Source organism: Electrophorus electricus, chromosome 17 (genome assembly GCF_041902795.1).
Source record: "Electrophorus electricus isolate QZ-2024a chromosome 17, ASM4190279v1, whole genome shotgun sequence".
In the NCBI taxonomy this organism is placed as follows: domain Eukaryota; kingdom Metazoa; phylum Chordata; class Actinopteri; order Gymnotiformes; family Gymnotidae; genus Electrophorus; species Electrophorus electricus.
In genome coordinates, this window is record NC_137513.1 from 21,428,514 (window position 1) to 21,444,956 (window position 16,443).

Genomic DNA, 16,443 nt, shown 5'->3' on the forward strand with positions numbered 1-16,443 from the left:
ACACATAATCGTGTTTTATGAATGAGATGCTGAATTTGTGCCAGAACTACAGGCCTATTGCATTCTGCCTTGTGGCTGCTGTAAACGTGCCAAAGCAAAACGCAACACACATCACTGCATTTCAGTCAAGAGCAATGCGTAATTAATGCCACAATTAAGCATAATGAGTGTCCGCTCGCAGCCATTTGCCGAACGTGAGACTTGATCTGTAGCCGCAGGCCATGCAACACTCATCTCCTGGTACGTTTAGAGTTGCAATGGTGTGGAAGCTTCCTAGCAGGTTTGCTGTGACAGATCAGCTAAATGAGAGACAAACTACATGATGTGAGGCTCTCCTAGCATGGACATCTGCGTTAAGAGACCCTTGCAACAAAACCTCTGTGGCAAACATTTACTTAATGGCCACGTCACATGATGTACCCTCAGCCAACATGCCAAACACTGTAACATAGATTCCATTGTATCTGCTTGATTCTGATCTTTGAACAATCTGTGGTCCCTACTGTCCACTACTGCCTCCTAGTGGCAGATCAATCCTGGTTCTCTCGACGTCTTGTATGTGCTTGCCATGTGCATGGAACAAACTGTTATGCCTACAATAGACGCATTAGGTCAAGGATGCCTTTGAAAAAGGTTTCAGGACTAAACTGCTGTTTCATGGTTCATGTTTTGCCCAGAGCATTTTCTTGCCATAAACAATTTATCGTATTACCTATTCGTATGAACTTACTTCAGATTTCAAACACCCTTCAGATAAGGAAACAATATATTCTCAAAGCGCTGTGGTCTTAGTACATGCCAGTGCTGATTTTCTTTTGTGCATGTGCAGTCATTTTCCTGGATACAGAAAGCAGAGGACATATCCAACAGCCATAAATCATATCTTTACAAGATGGTGCAAAACTACTCATGTAGTTGCAAAATATTTGATTTGGAGACTTTATATGTAAATGGATAAAATCCAAGATTTAATCATTTTGAACCATAAAGTGGGTGCTCATTTTTAGTCATTTTTCTATGAAAAAATTCCCCTTCTTTAAATTGTTTTTTGAGGGGGAGTTGTTTTCTGCCTTAACTATTTCTTCCTCTTAAAACATCTTAACTGGAACTTAGAATTCACACATTGTTTTCTACAGTACCTGTAATCACATTACTGTCTCTTTTTCTATTAACCATAAAGTGGGTGCTCCATCTCAGCTTTCCAAAACTCATAAGAACGTGTCCTGAAGATTTACAGGCCATAATCTGACTGCTCTATCCAACAGACTCTTTTCAAAATCCAAAAGTTTGGTTTACTATAAATCTTTTTTGTCTGTAAATGCCTCTTGCTAAAGCTTGTTAAATAGCTGCACATGTTAAGCACAGTCTTAACAAATTGGTGGCATTTAATTTTAAGCAAACAATTAGCCTTACAGTTTCACGGTCATCTGTTCCCTTACCTTTCTACTTGTTTATAGTATAGTGCACAAACACATGTGTTGTGTGCAAAGCACTATGGCCAAACTCTTTACTCTGAGCCAGGGTTGAAGCCATGTTAAAGCAGTCAAACACGATGTTTTCTCTGGTCCATCTGTTCCACTGATGGGCTATGACTCTTCCTGTAACCTTTTTAAAAAGGAGGTCAAATTTCAGAGATAACCTCCGGTGACTCCTGGTTATCATGACACAGGAAAGCATAGCGTATTCTTATAATATTATCTCAGTCTGAGTAATGTAACATGGTTGTTACAACCATCTAAGGAGAAAAGAATTAAATCAGTAGGCAACCACTCTCTTCCCACAACCCTTTAGAGTGCAGACTAGGAAAACATATATTATGGTCCTTTGGACATGGATTAAACCTCATTGGACTCAATTGTTATGCCAGTGGTAATTCACTATTGAAAGTTTTAGTCTAAGATGAGTACTAATCACATGCTATGTGAACCGTAGGAGTTGGAACAGGATGCCCAATAGCCTGGGCTGGTGTCCACCAGTTTGGCGATTTCCCTGCTGTAACACATTTACTAAACTTGAATTCAATGAATGAATTCAATCAACTGTGTTGGAGAAGGAAATAAGCAACCACTGGACCAGCAACCACTGGACCAGGAGTTCCAGTCCCACCTAAAGCGTAAATACCAGCATGGGTCTGAAAACTAATCTTGGTTTGAAAAAAACAAACAAACTCATAATCAACATATGCACATGTATCCACACACACACACACCTCTGCAACAGAATTTAAAGCATAAACAGATGTATAGCTAGGAGTGAGTGCACAATTCCTAATGATGCCATTTTGACAATTTACAAAGATATACTATACGGTATTTTTCACCGCCCAGTGCTTTCTGAGGATTTCTTCTTCTATTTATACTATTGCTATGTTTGGTTTGTATTGCTGCCTCAGGATATATGATTTTGTTTAATTTAACTATAACATATTGGGAGGTCACACTTGCGTGGGTGAACTTTTTGCTTGCTTTGGGGCTCCTTCAGTATTTGTTGAAACAGCTCTCATTTTCATGTGTTGTCCTGTATAGAATAACCAAATCTAATGCACATGGTTAAATTCCTCCTCTGGATCTTTGAATGGGCTGCTTTGTTTGGGTAGAATATTTTGACCATTGTTTGATTGACACATTGATTGGCGTCGCTAATGCTAAACACAAGTTCTGTCATATGGACTAACTAATGTATGCAGCAGGCATAATGGGAAACATAGCATGGACATCAGTTCTGTGTGGGTCTGTTTGCTTTTATAATGTAAAGTAGAAAGATAGTATTAGTGGATCTCTCCTCCTGAGTCAATTCTGACACGGCTTAACATTAAAGCATGCATAAAAGTTGGCCTGGACATATGTAGACAGTAATGACATACCATGATGTAGCGATGGTTCGGCTAAGGCCTTTTTTCTGCCTAGGAAACATTACATAACCTACTGATATACTTAGGAAATGTCACATTATACAACCCAGGTGAACTTGAACCACTCCTCATACTTCAGCTGTCACTGACGGATTTGCATCGAGCGTTCATTCATCACACCTGCTCCAGGTGTTTTTCCATTACATTACATAACTGCTTCAACCTTAAATCACAGTGTAAATAAATAAATCATGTAGCTGCTCTCTGAAGCATGCACGCTAAAACGAACTGCGTTTATGCCCTTTCTTAGAATTACAACCAGAGTTACCCATCCCAGGTTTTTGGTTTTTTTTGTATTTAGTCCATAGCGCCATCTGTTGATCAATTTGTGTACAGCACTCGCGTCTTCGGCTGCGCAAAGCTTTGTACAGCCGCATAATCTTGGCTTCTTTGTCTTTTTCTGTAATAAAGTCATGTGAATGATAAAATCCTGCCTCTGTATTATATGCTGATCAAGAGTTGACGTAATTGCACATGAGACGGTGTTCTGTTCATCTAAGGATCCGTACAAACAACAGCCGTGTGAAGGCTTCATTTTTTTTGTCATTTTTCAATTAAAAAAATTCCCGTTCTTTCTTTATTTAAAAAAAAAAGAAATTGAGGGGGAGTTGTTTTCTGTCTTGACTATTTTTACTCTTAAAACATCTTAATTGGAACTTAAAATTCACACATTGTTTTCTACAGTACATGTAATGACATTACTGTTTCTTTTTCTAGAAATTATAGCTTAGTGCATAGACCGTGAGAACAAGTACAGATACTGATGGTTGTCTCTGATGATATATAGCCATTTGAATGTACCGAAATTCCCCACTGTTTTCATTGAGCTCTCACTGAGCTCTCACAGTGCCTGTGTTGTCATCAAAACTTGTGTTAGCTGCCTTTGAATATTCAATTGCTGCCTTGTGATTTAGGGCTTGAATAGGAGACATATGGGTTTAAATGTCTGTCAGGGTAACGGTTGACGTTTGGCTATAAACATGGCCTTTCTCATTGGCTGATCAGCTTGGACTCGTAAACATATCTGGTGAGTCTACTTATTGGCTTCTGCCCTTGGATGTCAATTAAAGAGAAAACAAAAGATTTTGCAGACATGACCAGCGGTGGGACTGTCTGGCTGGCTAACGTACAGAGTTCTAGAGTTGAAGTTAAAGCACAGTCTGTCTTATTTGCTTATGTTTTTGCAAAATATAGTCTTTCAAAGCCTTTTAATACACACACTTTACTAATCATATTTCAATAGTGCGTCTAAAGCAGGCAGAGCAGCTTTGCTCGCTAAGATTTTCTAAAGAAGCATTATTTTGTCAGTCCATCCCAATTGCTAGGCTATTGATTTTGCATATTTGATGGGTTGATGCAGTTGACAGCAATATTTTGTTTCTGCCTGCTTGTTCCAAATGATGCAAACTACTGTAGCCTTTATTTAGCCCTTTCAGGTTGTTATCTTTCTTTGCTCTATGCTAACATTCCTATGTAGATTCATATGTAGACATGCTTTTCTATGTCATCTGACATCTCATGTCATTTAAATGATCTGATCTGTTTGGTTGTCATTCCAAGAAGTGCAGCTTCACAAAACTGATGAATGCCACATAATCAGTCAGTAAACTTTATTGGCCTGACTTTATTTATTTACAGTACTGCCAAAGCAATATAAAACAACAAGTATGAGCATTTCCAATATTACAGATTTCAAAATCTACAATGTTAATTACATTTCTATGCTAATAATTATTATTTACTTTTGTTATTATTTAACATTTCTCTTCTTTTTATATCTTCAAGCATTCTTTCATGCTAATTTAAGTTCCATACATAAGTGGTGTGTGTGTGTGTGTGTGTGTGTGTGTGTGTGTGTGTGTGTGTACCGCTTTCTCCCCTTTGAACTGCTATACGATTCGCAATCAGCTGTGTAGATCTTTATCTGGCTAGTGGAGCGAACTACGTGTTTCATACAGCCGGTGTTTCGGACATAGGCGTCTTAAGATCAGCCAATCTGCGCAGCCTGATCAGTCGTGTTTTATTGAACGAACCCGCCCTTCGATGTCATACCGCCTGCTTACGGTTGCCTTGTCATTTATCTTGTTATTCACAGAAAGAAAGTCTTGTGGCACATTTAAAGAGCTTAGTTATTTCCATTAGTGGACAAGAGCTCATTTCTTGGTAAGTTAACTAAATTTTAGATACTTATCTAACCCGCTTGTGAAATGCGATAGCTAACCTAGCTAGCTACATCGATAGTAACCTAGCAACCTTAGCTAGCCTGGGTAGCGTTAGCTGTCCAACGGTCGTGAATTTAAATTTAAGTTAAGGTTAACTGACTAAACGAGGCTGAAGTTAACTGACTAAACGAGGCTAACTGGTTTGATATGGTTTAGTTAGTCTTGGTCATAGATTATCAAACGTTAGCGTAGTTTCTCAAACTTCCGTGTCAATAGTATTGCTGTTGACATTTTCATTTTACACGACACCTGTCTGACACTTAGTTGTGTTTAGCTAGTTAACCTAGCTAACCTAACGATATATTAACGATATATATTATATATTAAACCACCGAACAGCATAATTAGGTAACTGGCTTGTAAATCTAACGTTTAGCCAGCTTGCTGTCTCAGTGGTCCTAACCTAGCTAGCTATTAGATAATAGGTAGCTTTAGCTACATAGGATAGCAAACCAATAACTACTGTAGTCATATTTTGAAAACATAAAATGTACACGATGTAACGCCAAACTCGCGGAGCTAGCTATATAAAAACATAACAAAAGCTGTTAACATTAACTCTTGTTAATGTTTTGCTGTTCACAGCATAAGACTGGCATGAAAGACTACTGTTCGTTTGCGGCGCCTGATATGGTGTCGCAGTATAATTTCGTTAGTTAGTTAGCTAACTTAACCTAACTAGTAAGCAGTATGTTTGTCCACCACATCTAGTTAAACTAAATAACTAGCTAATCTTTTCACGATGACGGTATTGTTATTGGTGTAAATGTAAACCCCACAATAACTTGAATGAGACGTCATATTAAAAGTACTAAAGCAAGAAAGATTGTCTCTAGTTATTGTCACTTTTCCCACTTTTGTTATTTAATTTGCCTTCACAGTCATGGAGAAAGCAAAGCAAGATGCATTTGACAGAGCCAGACTTCAGGTTATCAAAGATGGTTATGAAAGGGCATTTGAGTGCATTAACAAGGGTCTTGCGGCGGATGAGGCAGGACACAAAGTGGACGCCCTGAAGCATTACCAGCAGGGACGGCAGCATCTCCTCCGGGCACTCAGTGTGCCCTCCCGGGGCGAGGAGTGCATGGGTGCTCCCTGGGACTCAGCCCGGCAGATGCAGCAGAAGATGCAGGAGACTCTCAACAACATCACCACACGATTAGCAGTGCTGGAGACCAACATGGCTGCCGCGTCCGCTCACAGCGGACCGACAGACGAATCAGTGCCCCAAAACCTTTACCCAGCACTCCCCAAAGGCAGGACTAATAGGCCGGAACCTCAGAAGGGGCCGTTACCTGGCAGCCAGCCTGCAGGAGCTGTGGCTCAAACAAATTCAGGAGCTCGAGGGGCAGCGCCTGTTCCCCACTCACTGCCAGGCTTCTCATCTGATCAGCCCCCAGCCTACTCCCCCCAAGCTGCCGATGGACACCTCAGTATTTCCTATGGCACCGCCACAGGCGAGCTGTCCCTGGTTGGGGATGAGTTTTACAGCCAAACGTCCAGCTCTGCTGTTTCTCCTCAGAGTCTGGGTGAGGATGGAGAGGAGCTGTTTTTCCTGCCCCATGGTGTGCAGATCTTCTTCGTAACACCTGATGGACAAGTGAGCGCGCCTTCTTACCCTGGCTACCTGCGCATGGTTAAGTTCACCAGTGAGTGCTTGGAAAGGGGGCGTGAGAGGCCTCCTGCCTTTCTGCAGGTAAGAAGTCAAGGGTTTGGTTTGCGTACTGCTATAATGGTTTTTGGGAATTTACTGAGAGTAAAGTATAGCTTTACTGAAGGATCACTAACATTTTAACTCCATTTCAGTTTTGTGTAGGTTTATCATGTTGAATCGTACTTGATTGAATTCTGAACTAAGAGATATTTATTGGTTTGCACTGATTTCCATTTACAATACAACAGAGCTAAAATGTTTGCAGGAGTTAATGGGTGCTATCTACGTATATGTCCTAGCTGTCCTGTAAGCTTGTACTGCCTTTCACTTCATTAGGAATTCCTTGAAATATGTCATCCTGGGAATTCCCCCAGACACATCATGTAGAAAGGAATATCAGGTGACAAGCCAAAGCTAAAGGACAGTCTCAGAGGATTACTCATTGGTGTGGACAAAAATAGCCTACAGGTTAGACCTGTACCTATGTCATGGTCTGAGATGGGCAGCATTTCAGTTGCTTAGCCTGCTGTATGTTTGGAATTAATTAGTATATTACTTTTCAGTGTATTTTGTATTTGTATTTGACAGAAAAAAATTTGTAACCTTTGTAACAAATTACATCATTAACTAACCCATTTTTTTTTCCTTTTGAAATACTTTCCGGTTAAAATCTGTGGTTATTTTGACAATTGGGATCAAAGATTAACACAAAAACAAACCTTTATTCTAGCTTTGACTGTCAAGGGACTGCTTAGCTACTGCATGTGCTAGCTCTGCCTCTGGGAAATGACCAGACTGTGTCCCCTTTGTTTCAGTTATAGTAAATGACCCTGCCAAAGAGACGGGTCAGAAGGCCTGTTTTCCCACTACATATATACTGTAGAGACTTGGAAAGAAGAGCACCACTGAAAACTGCATGAGAATGCCAGAGGAGTATCAAAACATAACTGGATTTAGATTTTTAGTTTGTCAGTAATAAAATATAAATGTTGCATAGAGTCTACAAGTGCTTGTCTATGCTTAATACATTTATTTACTCCATCTCCAATAGACAGAGGCTTACGTAGTACATAGGCTTAGTACTGAGAGAACTCCTCTTTTTTATGTAGCAGAGCCTCTGAAATCTGATATTTTTGGTGGTTGAATCCTCAGCGAAGTACTGGAAGCATAAATGCATCTCTGCTGAGGATAAAATGAGACCCTTTTTTTATTTTTATTTTTTTTAGTGAAGGTGCACCTGCTCATTGAGTCGTCACAGTGGGGAAAAAGACCTCCAGATGTTGCCTTTCAGGTCTGCACTTTAATCCAGTTTAACCCTCACAGGCATTGGTGTGGCATGGACACTGGCTCCCTGAAATGACCCACAGCTTTTCTCAAGCCTTCAGTCACGAATAGGGGAGGAAATCCAGAGATTTTCTCTGAAATGGCATTCATTTCTCTGATATTCTGCTTTAGATCCCTTTTTTTGGCAGAAATATGCAAGTTTTGTGTCTTCCATCAAATTTAACTTTTTTTTTCTTTTTTTTTTGCCCCCCATCAAGCTCTTGTGATTTACTTTCCCAAGCATATCGTTACTTTTTCACGTTACAGACGTTACTGTGAAGTCAATCAGTTCTTACTACAGAATTCATGCTAGTCTTATTAGAATTGTATTTGAGAAGCTTGTACATTTAGAATCTGAAGAGCGGTCTAACAGCAGTCCCTTCCATTTCACGCAGTCCTCCAGAACCCAGAGCTTTTCTACATAATATTCTATACTTTAATCAGACAGTACGTGGAGCTCTCACTGTTTCAGCTACTTAACTAGTCTGATGAGACTTGCAATCTTTAATTATTAAAAGCCATTGCCTTGTGGGAGCTCTCGGCTGGCTGTCAGGGCCTCCTGTGCTACAGAGTACAAGGGACAGTGTTTTGAGACAGTTTCCTCTTCCATACAGGCAGTGTTATTGGAACATTGTCTAGACTTGGCAAAGAAAGGTGGTAATTGAAGCATCTTATGTGACTGACGCTAAAACACGCTTTGCCCCAAATTCATGTGTGTGGCGGGCTTATGTGAATTCATGTGTGTCTGGTTTGTGTGATTTCAGGTGTGTGACTGGATTTACCCCCTGATGGCCTCTTATTCCCCGGTCCTGCTGTGCACCACGGGAGTCTACATGTTCCCTGATCTGATGGCTTCCTCCACAGGCTCATACGTAGGCCTGGTGCTGGCGTCAGAACTGCCCCACGCAGAGCGTGAGCTCTTCCACGACCTTCTGGCCCAAATGACAGACCTACGAGTCCAGGTGAGACTCCACCCCACCACCCCCTGACTGTTTAATATTTATATATTTAATTAAGGTTTCTGTATCAAAATAATTTCTAAATAGGTTAGCTGTGTGAGAAAGTGGTGTGTATAAATGAACATTGTGTAGCTAGCAACACAACATCTAGGCTACAAGCTTGCTGGCTGGAACTTGTATCGCCATGATTATTCTATATAGATGCGCTATATATAGAGGCATACTGCTAGTGTTACACATTCGAAGGACATTTTTGCAGTAGAAACCACTGGAATATTATGAATGGTATCTTTTTATTCTGACAGCCTGACCATAAATACATCTGTCTACTTCAATAACAGCCTGCTGCTTTCACAGATTTCAGGTGTATTTGAGAGTTGGAGAGATTTATTTAACCAGGTACCATGCTAAAGATTGTAATACAATTGAATGACACGTGCCTAGGCATTGTCTTTCTTGTTCCATTTCTTAATCCATCTGAACCAGGTAAGCAGCACTCTACAGGCCTCGATTACTGTGCTGATTTGTGTTTGGAGCTGGATCACGTGTGGCCTGCAGGGGATCCCCAAAGACTGGACTGAAAGCTTCCAAAATAAACATCCTCTGATTTGATTATAGTCGAGTACTTCAAAGAAAGAACACCCGTTTGGAACTCAGTGCAATCAAGGGACTTGAATAAAAGCAGAGCACTGCACTTGTCACTTCATTTGGTACTTACAATACCTTTACACGTTCTTTTGCTTGCATTGTATTGCAGAAGAATGTCCCACTCTGGGCCTGAGAGTAGTGCAAGAGAGAATTAGCTCTGCTGTGCAAGCTGTCCCAGTGTTGGGCCTTGCCTCAGAAAATTGTAGACTAAAGGAAGAGCAGTGAAAGGCTAATTAGTTAGGCTTTCCTTAATGCTTTTAGTGTGTCAGCAACCCTGGTTCTTTTTTCACCTCAGGTGTCTGGTGGAATGAAAAGGGAAGCGAGTATAACCGGCTCAGCATGGCTCATCAGCTCTCCTCAGCTCTCCGTAGCTTAGTGTCAATGTACACACCTCATGCACCTCTTGACTCGTCCTTTATGCCACACATTCGGTTTGAAAAACACACGGAGCAATTTATAAGCACCGGTACGTAACAAATGACGCAGTGGCAGTGAAGCTGGATTTGGGACCAAGCATCGCTGTTCTTCTTAAACTACAAGCAGTCCCTTTGTTTTTGGCAGAACAGTTTGTTGTCCAGTGTGCCCTGCCTGCTGGCCAGCTGCACAAAGCGCTGTGCTCAGGCGAGTACAAAGGGGTCTAAGAGAGAGCGAAAATTGGGAAAGAGTGATTTGCAAATCTGGCCGAGTAACTGTGCACAGAGAGGCAGCAGCCTTATCCTTACTTTTTTTCTTCCTTTGCCACCATTTGCTTTTAATAAGCACATTAGCTTGGGCAGTGATGTATAATGCTTTGTTGTAACTGTTACCCACCCTGTCAGGACTCTGATGGAGTGGCTGACACCATTAACCTGGGCCAGAAGGTGCCCATGGGCCCTCCTGAAGAGGTGGTGCCCCCTACTGAGGAGGACAAGGGGCTTCCGGAGTGGAGTGAGAAAGTAGCGCATGGAATCCTTACAGGTGAGACTTCAGCAGGCGAAATAATTGACCATGTGGCTTAAAGCCTGCTTTCTTAAACTGTGGGAGGATGGAATCTGTACTTTGTACCAAATAGGACATGGTGTATTAAAATGCCCTTAAGGATTTGAAGGGTGTCTGGATTGAGCTAGCATTTATCTCGGCTACACAAGAGGCATGGCTGAAATGGAGCTTTTGTTTAAATCAAGATTAGTGCTATCATGGGAGGGATTAGAGCATTCTTGCTTCATACACAGTCCAAAAAAAGTTGTGGGCCGTTCCAGGTTCTACCGATGATCTAAAATGCAGTCTGTTAAGTCTGTTGGTCTAAAAACTGATCCAAAGTTGTTCTTTGTACTACAAACAGATATTTCAGAAATAAGCCGATTTTTTTCAAAATACAGCTAAACTTTATATAAGTAATAAGGTATAAAAAACAAATAGCTAAGCTGATCATTAATCTAGTAAATGACCTTATATTTGGGTGGAATCTTTACATGGTACCAAACAGGACAGCTTGTGTTGAGCCCTTAAGGACTCTCAGGGTATCAAAGCTGGCATTGATATCAGCTACATGGGATGCATGGCTGAAGTAGAGCTTTGGTTTAAATCAAAAGTACAGTGGATATTATCCACAAAATAATATCCACTAAGAGCTTTAGAAAATAATATTAAGTGCTTCAATCTGTTAAGTGCTTGAGAAACTGATATTTCACAAATATTGGAGGACTACACCTATTAGTAGGTCTAACTTTATCTGAAAATCCCCTTAATAATCTGATATGTTTATCCCTGAACCTGCACATTCATCTTTCTGAGACAAATATTTTATTAGCCAAACAGTAGACAAAAAAGTCATGTCTGTAATAGATGTGGTAAACCTCAAAGATTAGTTTAGTGACTTAAGGTTCAGTCAGTCGGCTAACTAATGTGAATATAAATGCTACAATTAGTGAGAAAAGGAAACAGCCTTAACTTCAATAGTTCTCAAATATGGTACATGGTATTGTTCTACCAGGGGCTTCCTGGCTGAGCTGGGGATTAGTGAAGGGGGCTGAGTACACGGGGAAGGCCATCCAAAAAGGTGCATCCAAGCTGAGGGAACACATCACCCCTGAAGACAAGCCATCTTATGTGAGCCCCACGGTCACCAAGAGCCTCCACGTGGCCAAGCAAGCCACAGGAGGAGCCGTCAAAGTCAGCCAGTTTCTAGGTAAGAGGCATCTTAAATGGTGGAGCATGTTGTTACTTAAGTCTGTGTTTCAGCAGAAAGTAAAGTAGCTTGTGGCATTTGTTACTAAAACTGTTATTCAAAAATGATTGATTGCTTTTTTAGGATAAAGGAGGGCGATGTCTGTTTCAAGGAGTTGCATGGGCACTGTTTGAGTGGTGTGGTTGTCAGCACTTTTGTTTTTGCTTGTGGTTACAGTGGATGGACTTTGCACCTTTGCTGGCCATGTGGGCAAGGAGTTGGCCCCACATGTGAAGAAACACGGATGTAAACTGGTCCCAGAGTCCATGAAGAAAGACAGTGAAGGTCGCTCCAATGTAGATGGTGCCATGGTAGTAGCGGCAAGTGGAATTCAAGGTGAAATGCTGCATGCCACCTTAGGGCATAATAATTACATAAATTATTAAGTCATAGACCTTTATCAGCATTGGGTTCACGTCACCTTTTTTTATTTTGAACTGAAAAGACATGCTTGCAAAGATCGTTAGCTCTTAGTCTGACCAGTATTTTTTTAATGTTTTCTTTGTTTTCTGATCAAATGTATGGCAGGATTTGCAGCTGTGTGGACAGGCTTGGAAGTCGCAGCTAAAAACATTGCAAAGAGCATTGCTAATGAGACAGTCAACACAGTGAAGCATAAGTGAGTATCTTGATTTGCAATCTGTGGAGTTGCTTTGGAGTCTGCCTCGAAGTTTCTTATGTTCTTTTTTATTTACATACACTATGCGTCATATTTCCTTCTTTGGCCATCTTAACACTGTTTCACTCACATTGCACAGAGAAGCTTTAATCAGTGAAAAACACACTTACACTCTCTCCCCCTCTATTTGTTTACAGATATAGGGGTCTGGGGAACACCTTAAAACCCCCAAATGAGAACAAGTAGCTATACCTTTCAGAGCTTTGCTTTGCTTGAATATTCCCTTGATTCATAGATGGTGCAGCTAAAGCAAATAATCCAGTATATTCATGATTACACTCATCCCACTGGCATATAAAGTTGTGCACACTGATTCTCATTTAGTGCAATGGGCCTTCTTAACAGCAGTGAGCTTTCTTCCCACTCCCCTCATAAGCTTCTGGTTTTCTTGGTTAAGAAAAAAAAAAAATCATTAATAAATTTCTTTACAAAGTACAAGTGGATCATCTGTATTAGTAAGGCCAAAGGGCATGACTATTTTAAAGGTACTCTAAGCAGTATTTCATAATTTGTTAGCGTTGCATATTATAGGTTGCCTGCCGTATTGCTTGAATATTAGTAGCCAAAATGGAACAGAGGATGTGAATATTTTACAATATTACACTTCATTCCACACTAATATTACAGTTTTTCCTTAATTTTCACATCTCAAAAACAGTTAATCACAGTCATTAACAGACGCCTACTGACAAAATAACACCTGTTCTTGGCAAAATTTCTCGAATCCCTGTAAAACATTAAGCACATTAAGCCACAATAGCAAAGTCTTATTAAATAATACAGCCAACAATCAAATGAACACATTTATTTACTCTGTCACTAAATGGTGACACACAAAAACAATTTGTGATTCACTTTAAATAGCTTCAACCTTCACTTCAGCTGTTTGCTTTATTAAAACTTATACTCCATAAAACTCTGGTATGTGCCAAAAGACTAGTGAGTAGATCACAGAATGGATCATGTTCTTCTCCATTAAGGTGATTTTAGCAAAGATAACCAACCACACTGCTCTTGTGCTTTGGACACTTGCTCTTTGACACCCATTTGAAGTACAGAAAATATTTACAGTACAGCAAGTAAGTGTTCAGACACCTTCTCTACTTGTAAATGCTCACAAATATTGACCGATTTAGCGATTGTGCACACAGGTAATGAAGACATTAATATGCATGGTAATAATTTGTCAGTCAGCCCCATTGAATAGGTTTTTGTATATATTTGTGTTAACTGTTTTGAGATAGTGTGTGAAATGAATGAAAGCAATGAGTGTGTTTACATATTCCATGAAGGTGGCAATAAAGATTAAGTAGACCCTGCTTCATTGAATGTTTTTAGCAATCAAGAAAAACTGTAAGCGCCTGCTACCAATATGTATTAAACTGAAGTTTTCAAACTTTTATTAAAAAAAACATACTGTAACATAGCAAAACAGAATTGGAAATCTGGAGAATTAGAGGAAAATGTCTGGGACAATAGGTAATGTGATTTATCATACAAATCATATTAGAGCATCCTCTCTCCCAAGAAAATATATAAAACTCAGAAGTATCAAAAATGAACCCCTTGCATGTATATGGGCTTCATGGCTTTGCATGCATTTACACCCCTGCTCCAACCCTCTGGCCATCTATTCCTTCACTGCTCTTCATCCCAAAAATATTCCTCCTCTTACCATCTCTTAATGATCTGTGATCAAGGTATGGAGCAGAAGCAGGCCGAGCCACAGACCACGCTGTCAACTCCGCCATTAACGTGGGCACCACTGCCTTCAACATCGACAACCTGGGGGTCAAGGCAGTGGTGAAAAAGACAGGCAAGGAGACTGCCAATGCCATACTGAAAGACTACAAAGTCCAGGAGGGACCCAGGAACGAGGGGCCGGAGGAAAAGCGCAAGGACCAAAAATAGACTCAGGCACGGACAAAACAAACAAAAGATCCGTGCTCGGACAAGGGCTGCTTATTAAGATATTCAGTTTTCCTGGGTTTACTGTCAAGGCACTGACACAGCTGTACTGCTGGCTTCTATCCATGCATCTCTGGTCATTATATAAAATGCACTCAAAGGTGTTTTTAGAGAGCTCACTTTTCCATTATGTACTGACATACTGCCTAAGAGAGAGATTTTTGGGATGCTTATTTTACTGTGATACTTTAGAGTTGTTCTAAATGGAGACTACAGTCAAGGCTCAGTGACCTGATCGCACTGCTCACTGAAACCTCTACCACTGGAAGTCAACTTCTCTTCCCTTTTCCCACACCAGCTACAAGTAATAGTTAATATTCCCCACTGATTAATGAGCCGTTTTTGGAACCAGGGCACCGTCATAGTACATATTAGTTTACATTGTCTCTTATAGATGGACTTAGATGGAAATTATAGGTACATCTATTTTTAAATTCTGGAGAGCCTTAATATGAATAATGTTATCACAGATTTCTACTGTGTCTAAATGTTAGAATGTCTATATTTAAATGCTATATTTATATACGCAGACTAATTTCTTCATCAAGCTTTTGAAAATGTATGGTGTAAATATATTTTCAACTAATTTAGTCCTTATTTGTGAAGGACGTGTCATTGCTTGATATGTGAGCGGAATATTATTTATGGACTAGTCTGATTATAAGAAACTAAAAGTCAAATGTTCTGTTATTTACAATAGAATTATAATGTTTCTAAGAATCTAGAAGTAATATTTCTAGATCCTTAATAAATAGAAATGTTTATATCAAGTTCTCTGTGAATGAACTGGCAAGAAGCTACATAGTGTTAGGACTGACTCTCCTTTTAGTTTTGGTTCATACTGACTGCAAGTGTCTTAAGGGCTATATAATGTCTCAATACAAATCGAGGGAAGCATTCAAGTGTGTCACAAAAGTTGATGCATGACTGGAGAATTATTGCCAAAATATAGGCTGCAATGTAAGCTAATTTTGGTGTGGTTCTAGATTGTTTTGATTATTACTGTCTTATTACTGCTGTGTTAAATGCCATTATAAATTATATGTAACCACAGGTTTAACTGCAGATGCTATAAAGCACTTTACCTAATCTTAAGTATTAACAAAAAAAAAATCAAATAAATATTGATTTTGAGACACGAGATTTGTGTTTTAGTGTTATTGTAATAGACCTACTCACCTTTGCGAGGGTTTTTTCACAACAGGCCTGTGACTGTTTTGGTGCTCCAGTCTTCAACCTAAAGACACCAGCACATTGATTTTAGGTCGTAACAGCGCCCTCTATTGACAGCTGAAATTGGAACATTCAGGGTGGGATCAGAGTTTATTTGTTTGGCTGGGTAATCAGCAGGCCGAGGCGGCTTGTTCAGGGACAGCTTCAGTCTGAACCTGAAGCCCCACTAACAGGCGACGGCTGCTTCCGCTCACCGATGCGCCAGTTACTAACTACTGAAACAAATAATCATAAGTTCAAACGTCCCGTTATCCCTGTTCATGGATCTTTAAGGGGCTCTTCTAAGGGGTAATTTTTCTTGACAAATTAACCATATTTTTGGTTTTAAAACGATAGCTTATGTTTTTGCATCAACAGCTATAAAGGCAGTAAAATGTACAGTCGTATGTTTCGTATTCCTGATTGACGGAAAGTAGCTGGACTCCCTGCGCTCCATCCAACAGCTTCACTAAAGTAAGCGTGTGTGGTCTGGTGGTGTGGACATCTGTGCCTGTCGCTGCCCTTAGCATGATCCATAAAATAAATAAAATAAGTAATGCTCCGCATTTTATAGCCTAGTAACACATTTTGTCTGTACGGACCTCGCTTTGATTTACTTTACATATATTTTATATATGGGTACAGTTTGGAATGAATGAGT

At 40.1% G+C, this 16,443-nt stretch overlaps 2 protein-coding genes across 8 annotated transcripts in view; both read left to right on the forward strand.

Moving 5' to 3' along the window:
• The first annotated feature begins 4,807 nt into the window (after positions 1-4,807).
• spartb (spartin b) lies at positions 4,808-15,711 on the forward strand. Of its 2 annotated transcripts, XM_027017953.3 has the most exons (9): positions 4,808-5,074; positions 6,015-6,829; positions 8,875-9,072; positions 10,536-10,674; positions 11,690-11,884; positions 12,101-12,259; positions 12,452-12,542; positions 12,740-12,784; positions 14,303-15,711. In XM_027017953.3, exons 2-9 carry the CDS (start codon positions 6,017-6,019, stop codon positions 14,511-14,513), a joined length of 1,851 nt encoding a protein of 616 aa, XP_026873754.2. In that variant the 5' UTR covers positions 4,808-5,074; positions 6,015-6,016; the 3' UTR covers positions 14,514-15,711. The 2 variants fall into 2 exon arrangements, with proteins under 2 accessions (XP_026873754.2, XP_026873756.2); XM_027017955.3 differs by lacking the exon at positions 12,740-12,784 and having other exon boundaries at positions 4,813-5,074.
• Positions 15,712-16,034: 323 nt separating this feature from the next.
• Positions 16,035-16,443, forward strand: part of dclk1b (doublecortin-like kinase 1b) — a 36,375-nt gene continuing 35,966 nt past the window's right edge. For 2 of the 6 annotated variants that reach the window (XM_081700551.1, XM_081700552.1), the window contains exon 1: positions 16,036-16,256. The gene's annotated coding sequence lies outside the window, so the exon portion shown is untranslated. Of the gene's footprint in view, positions 16,257-16,443 lie in introns of all 6 variants that reach the window. The other 4 variants (XM_081700549.1, XM_027017951.3, XM_081700550.1 and 1 more) reach the window with 4 other exon arrangements.

Bases quoted from the DNA above. Each gene is read 5' to 3' on its own strand.
- spartb (XM_027017953.3), top strand. From the start codon at position 6,017: ATGGAGAAAGCAAAGCAAGATGCATTTGACAGAGCCAGACTTCAGGTT. The intron at 12,543-12,739 runs GTGAGTATCTTG...ATTTGTTTACAG, and splicing joins GTCAACACAGTGAAGCATAA to ATATAGGGGTCTGGGGAACA. The intron at 12,785-14,302 runs GTAGCTATACCT...TCTGTGATCAAG, and splicing joins AAACCCCCAAATGAGAACAA to GTATGGAGCAGAAGCAGGCC.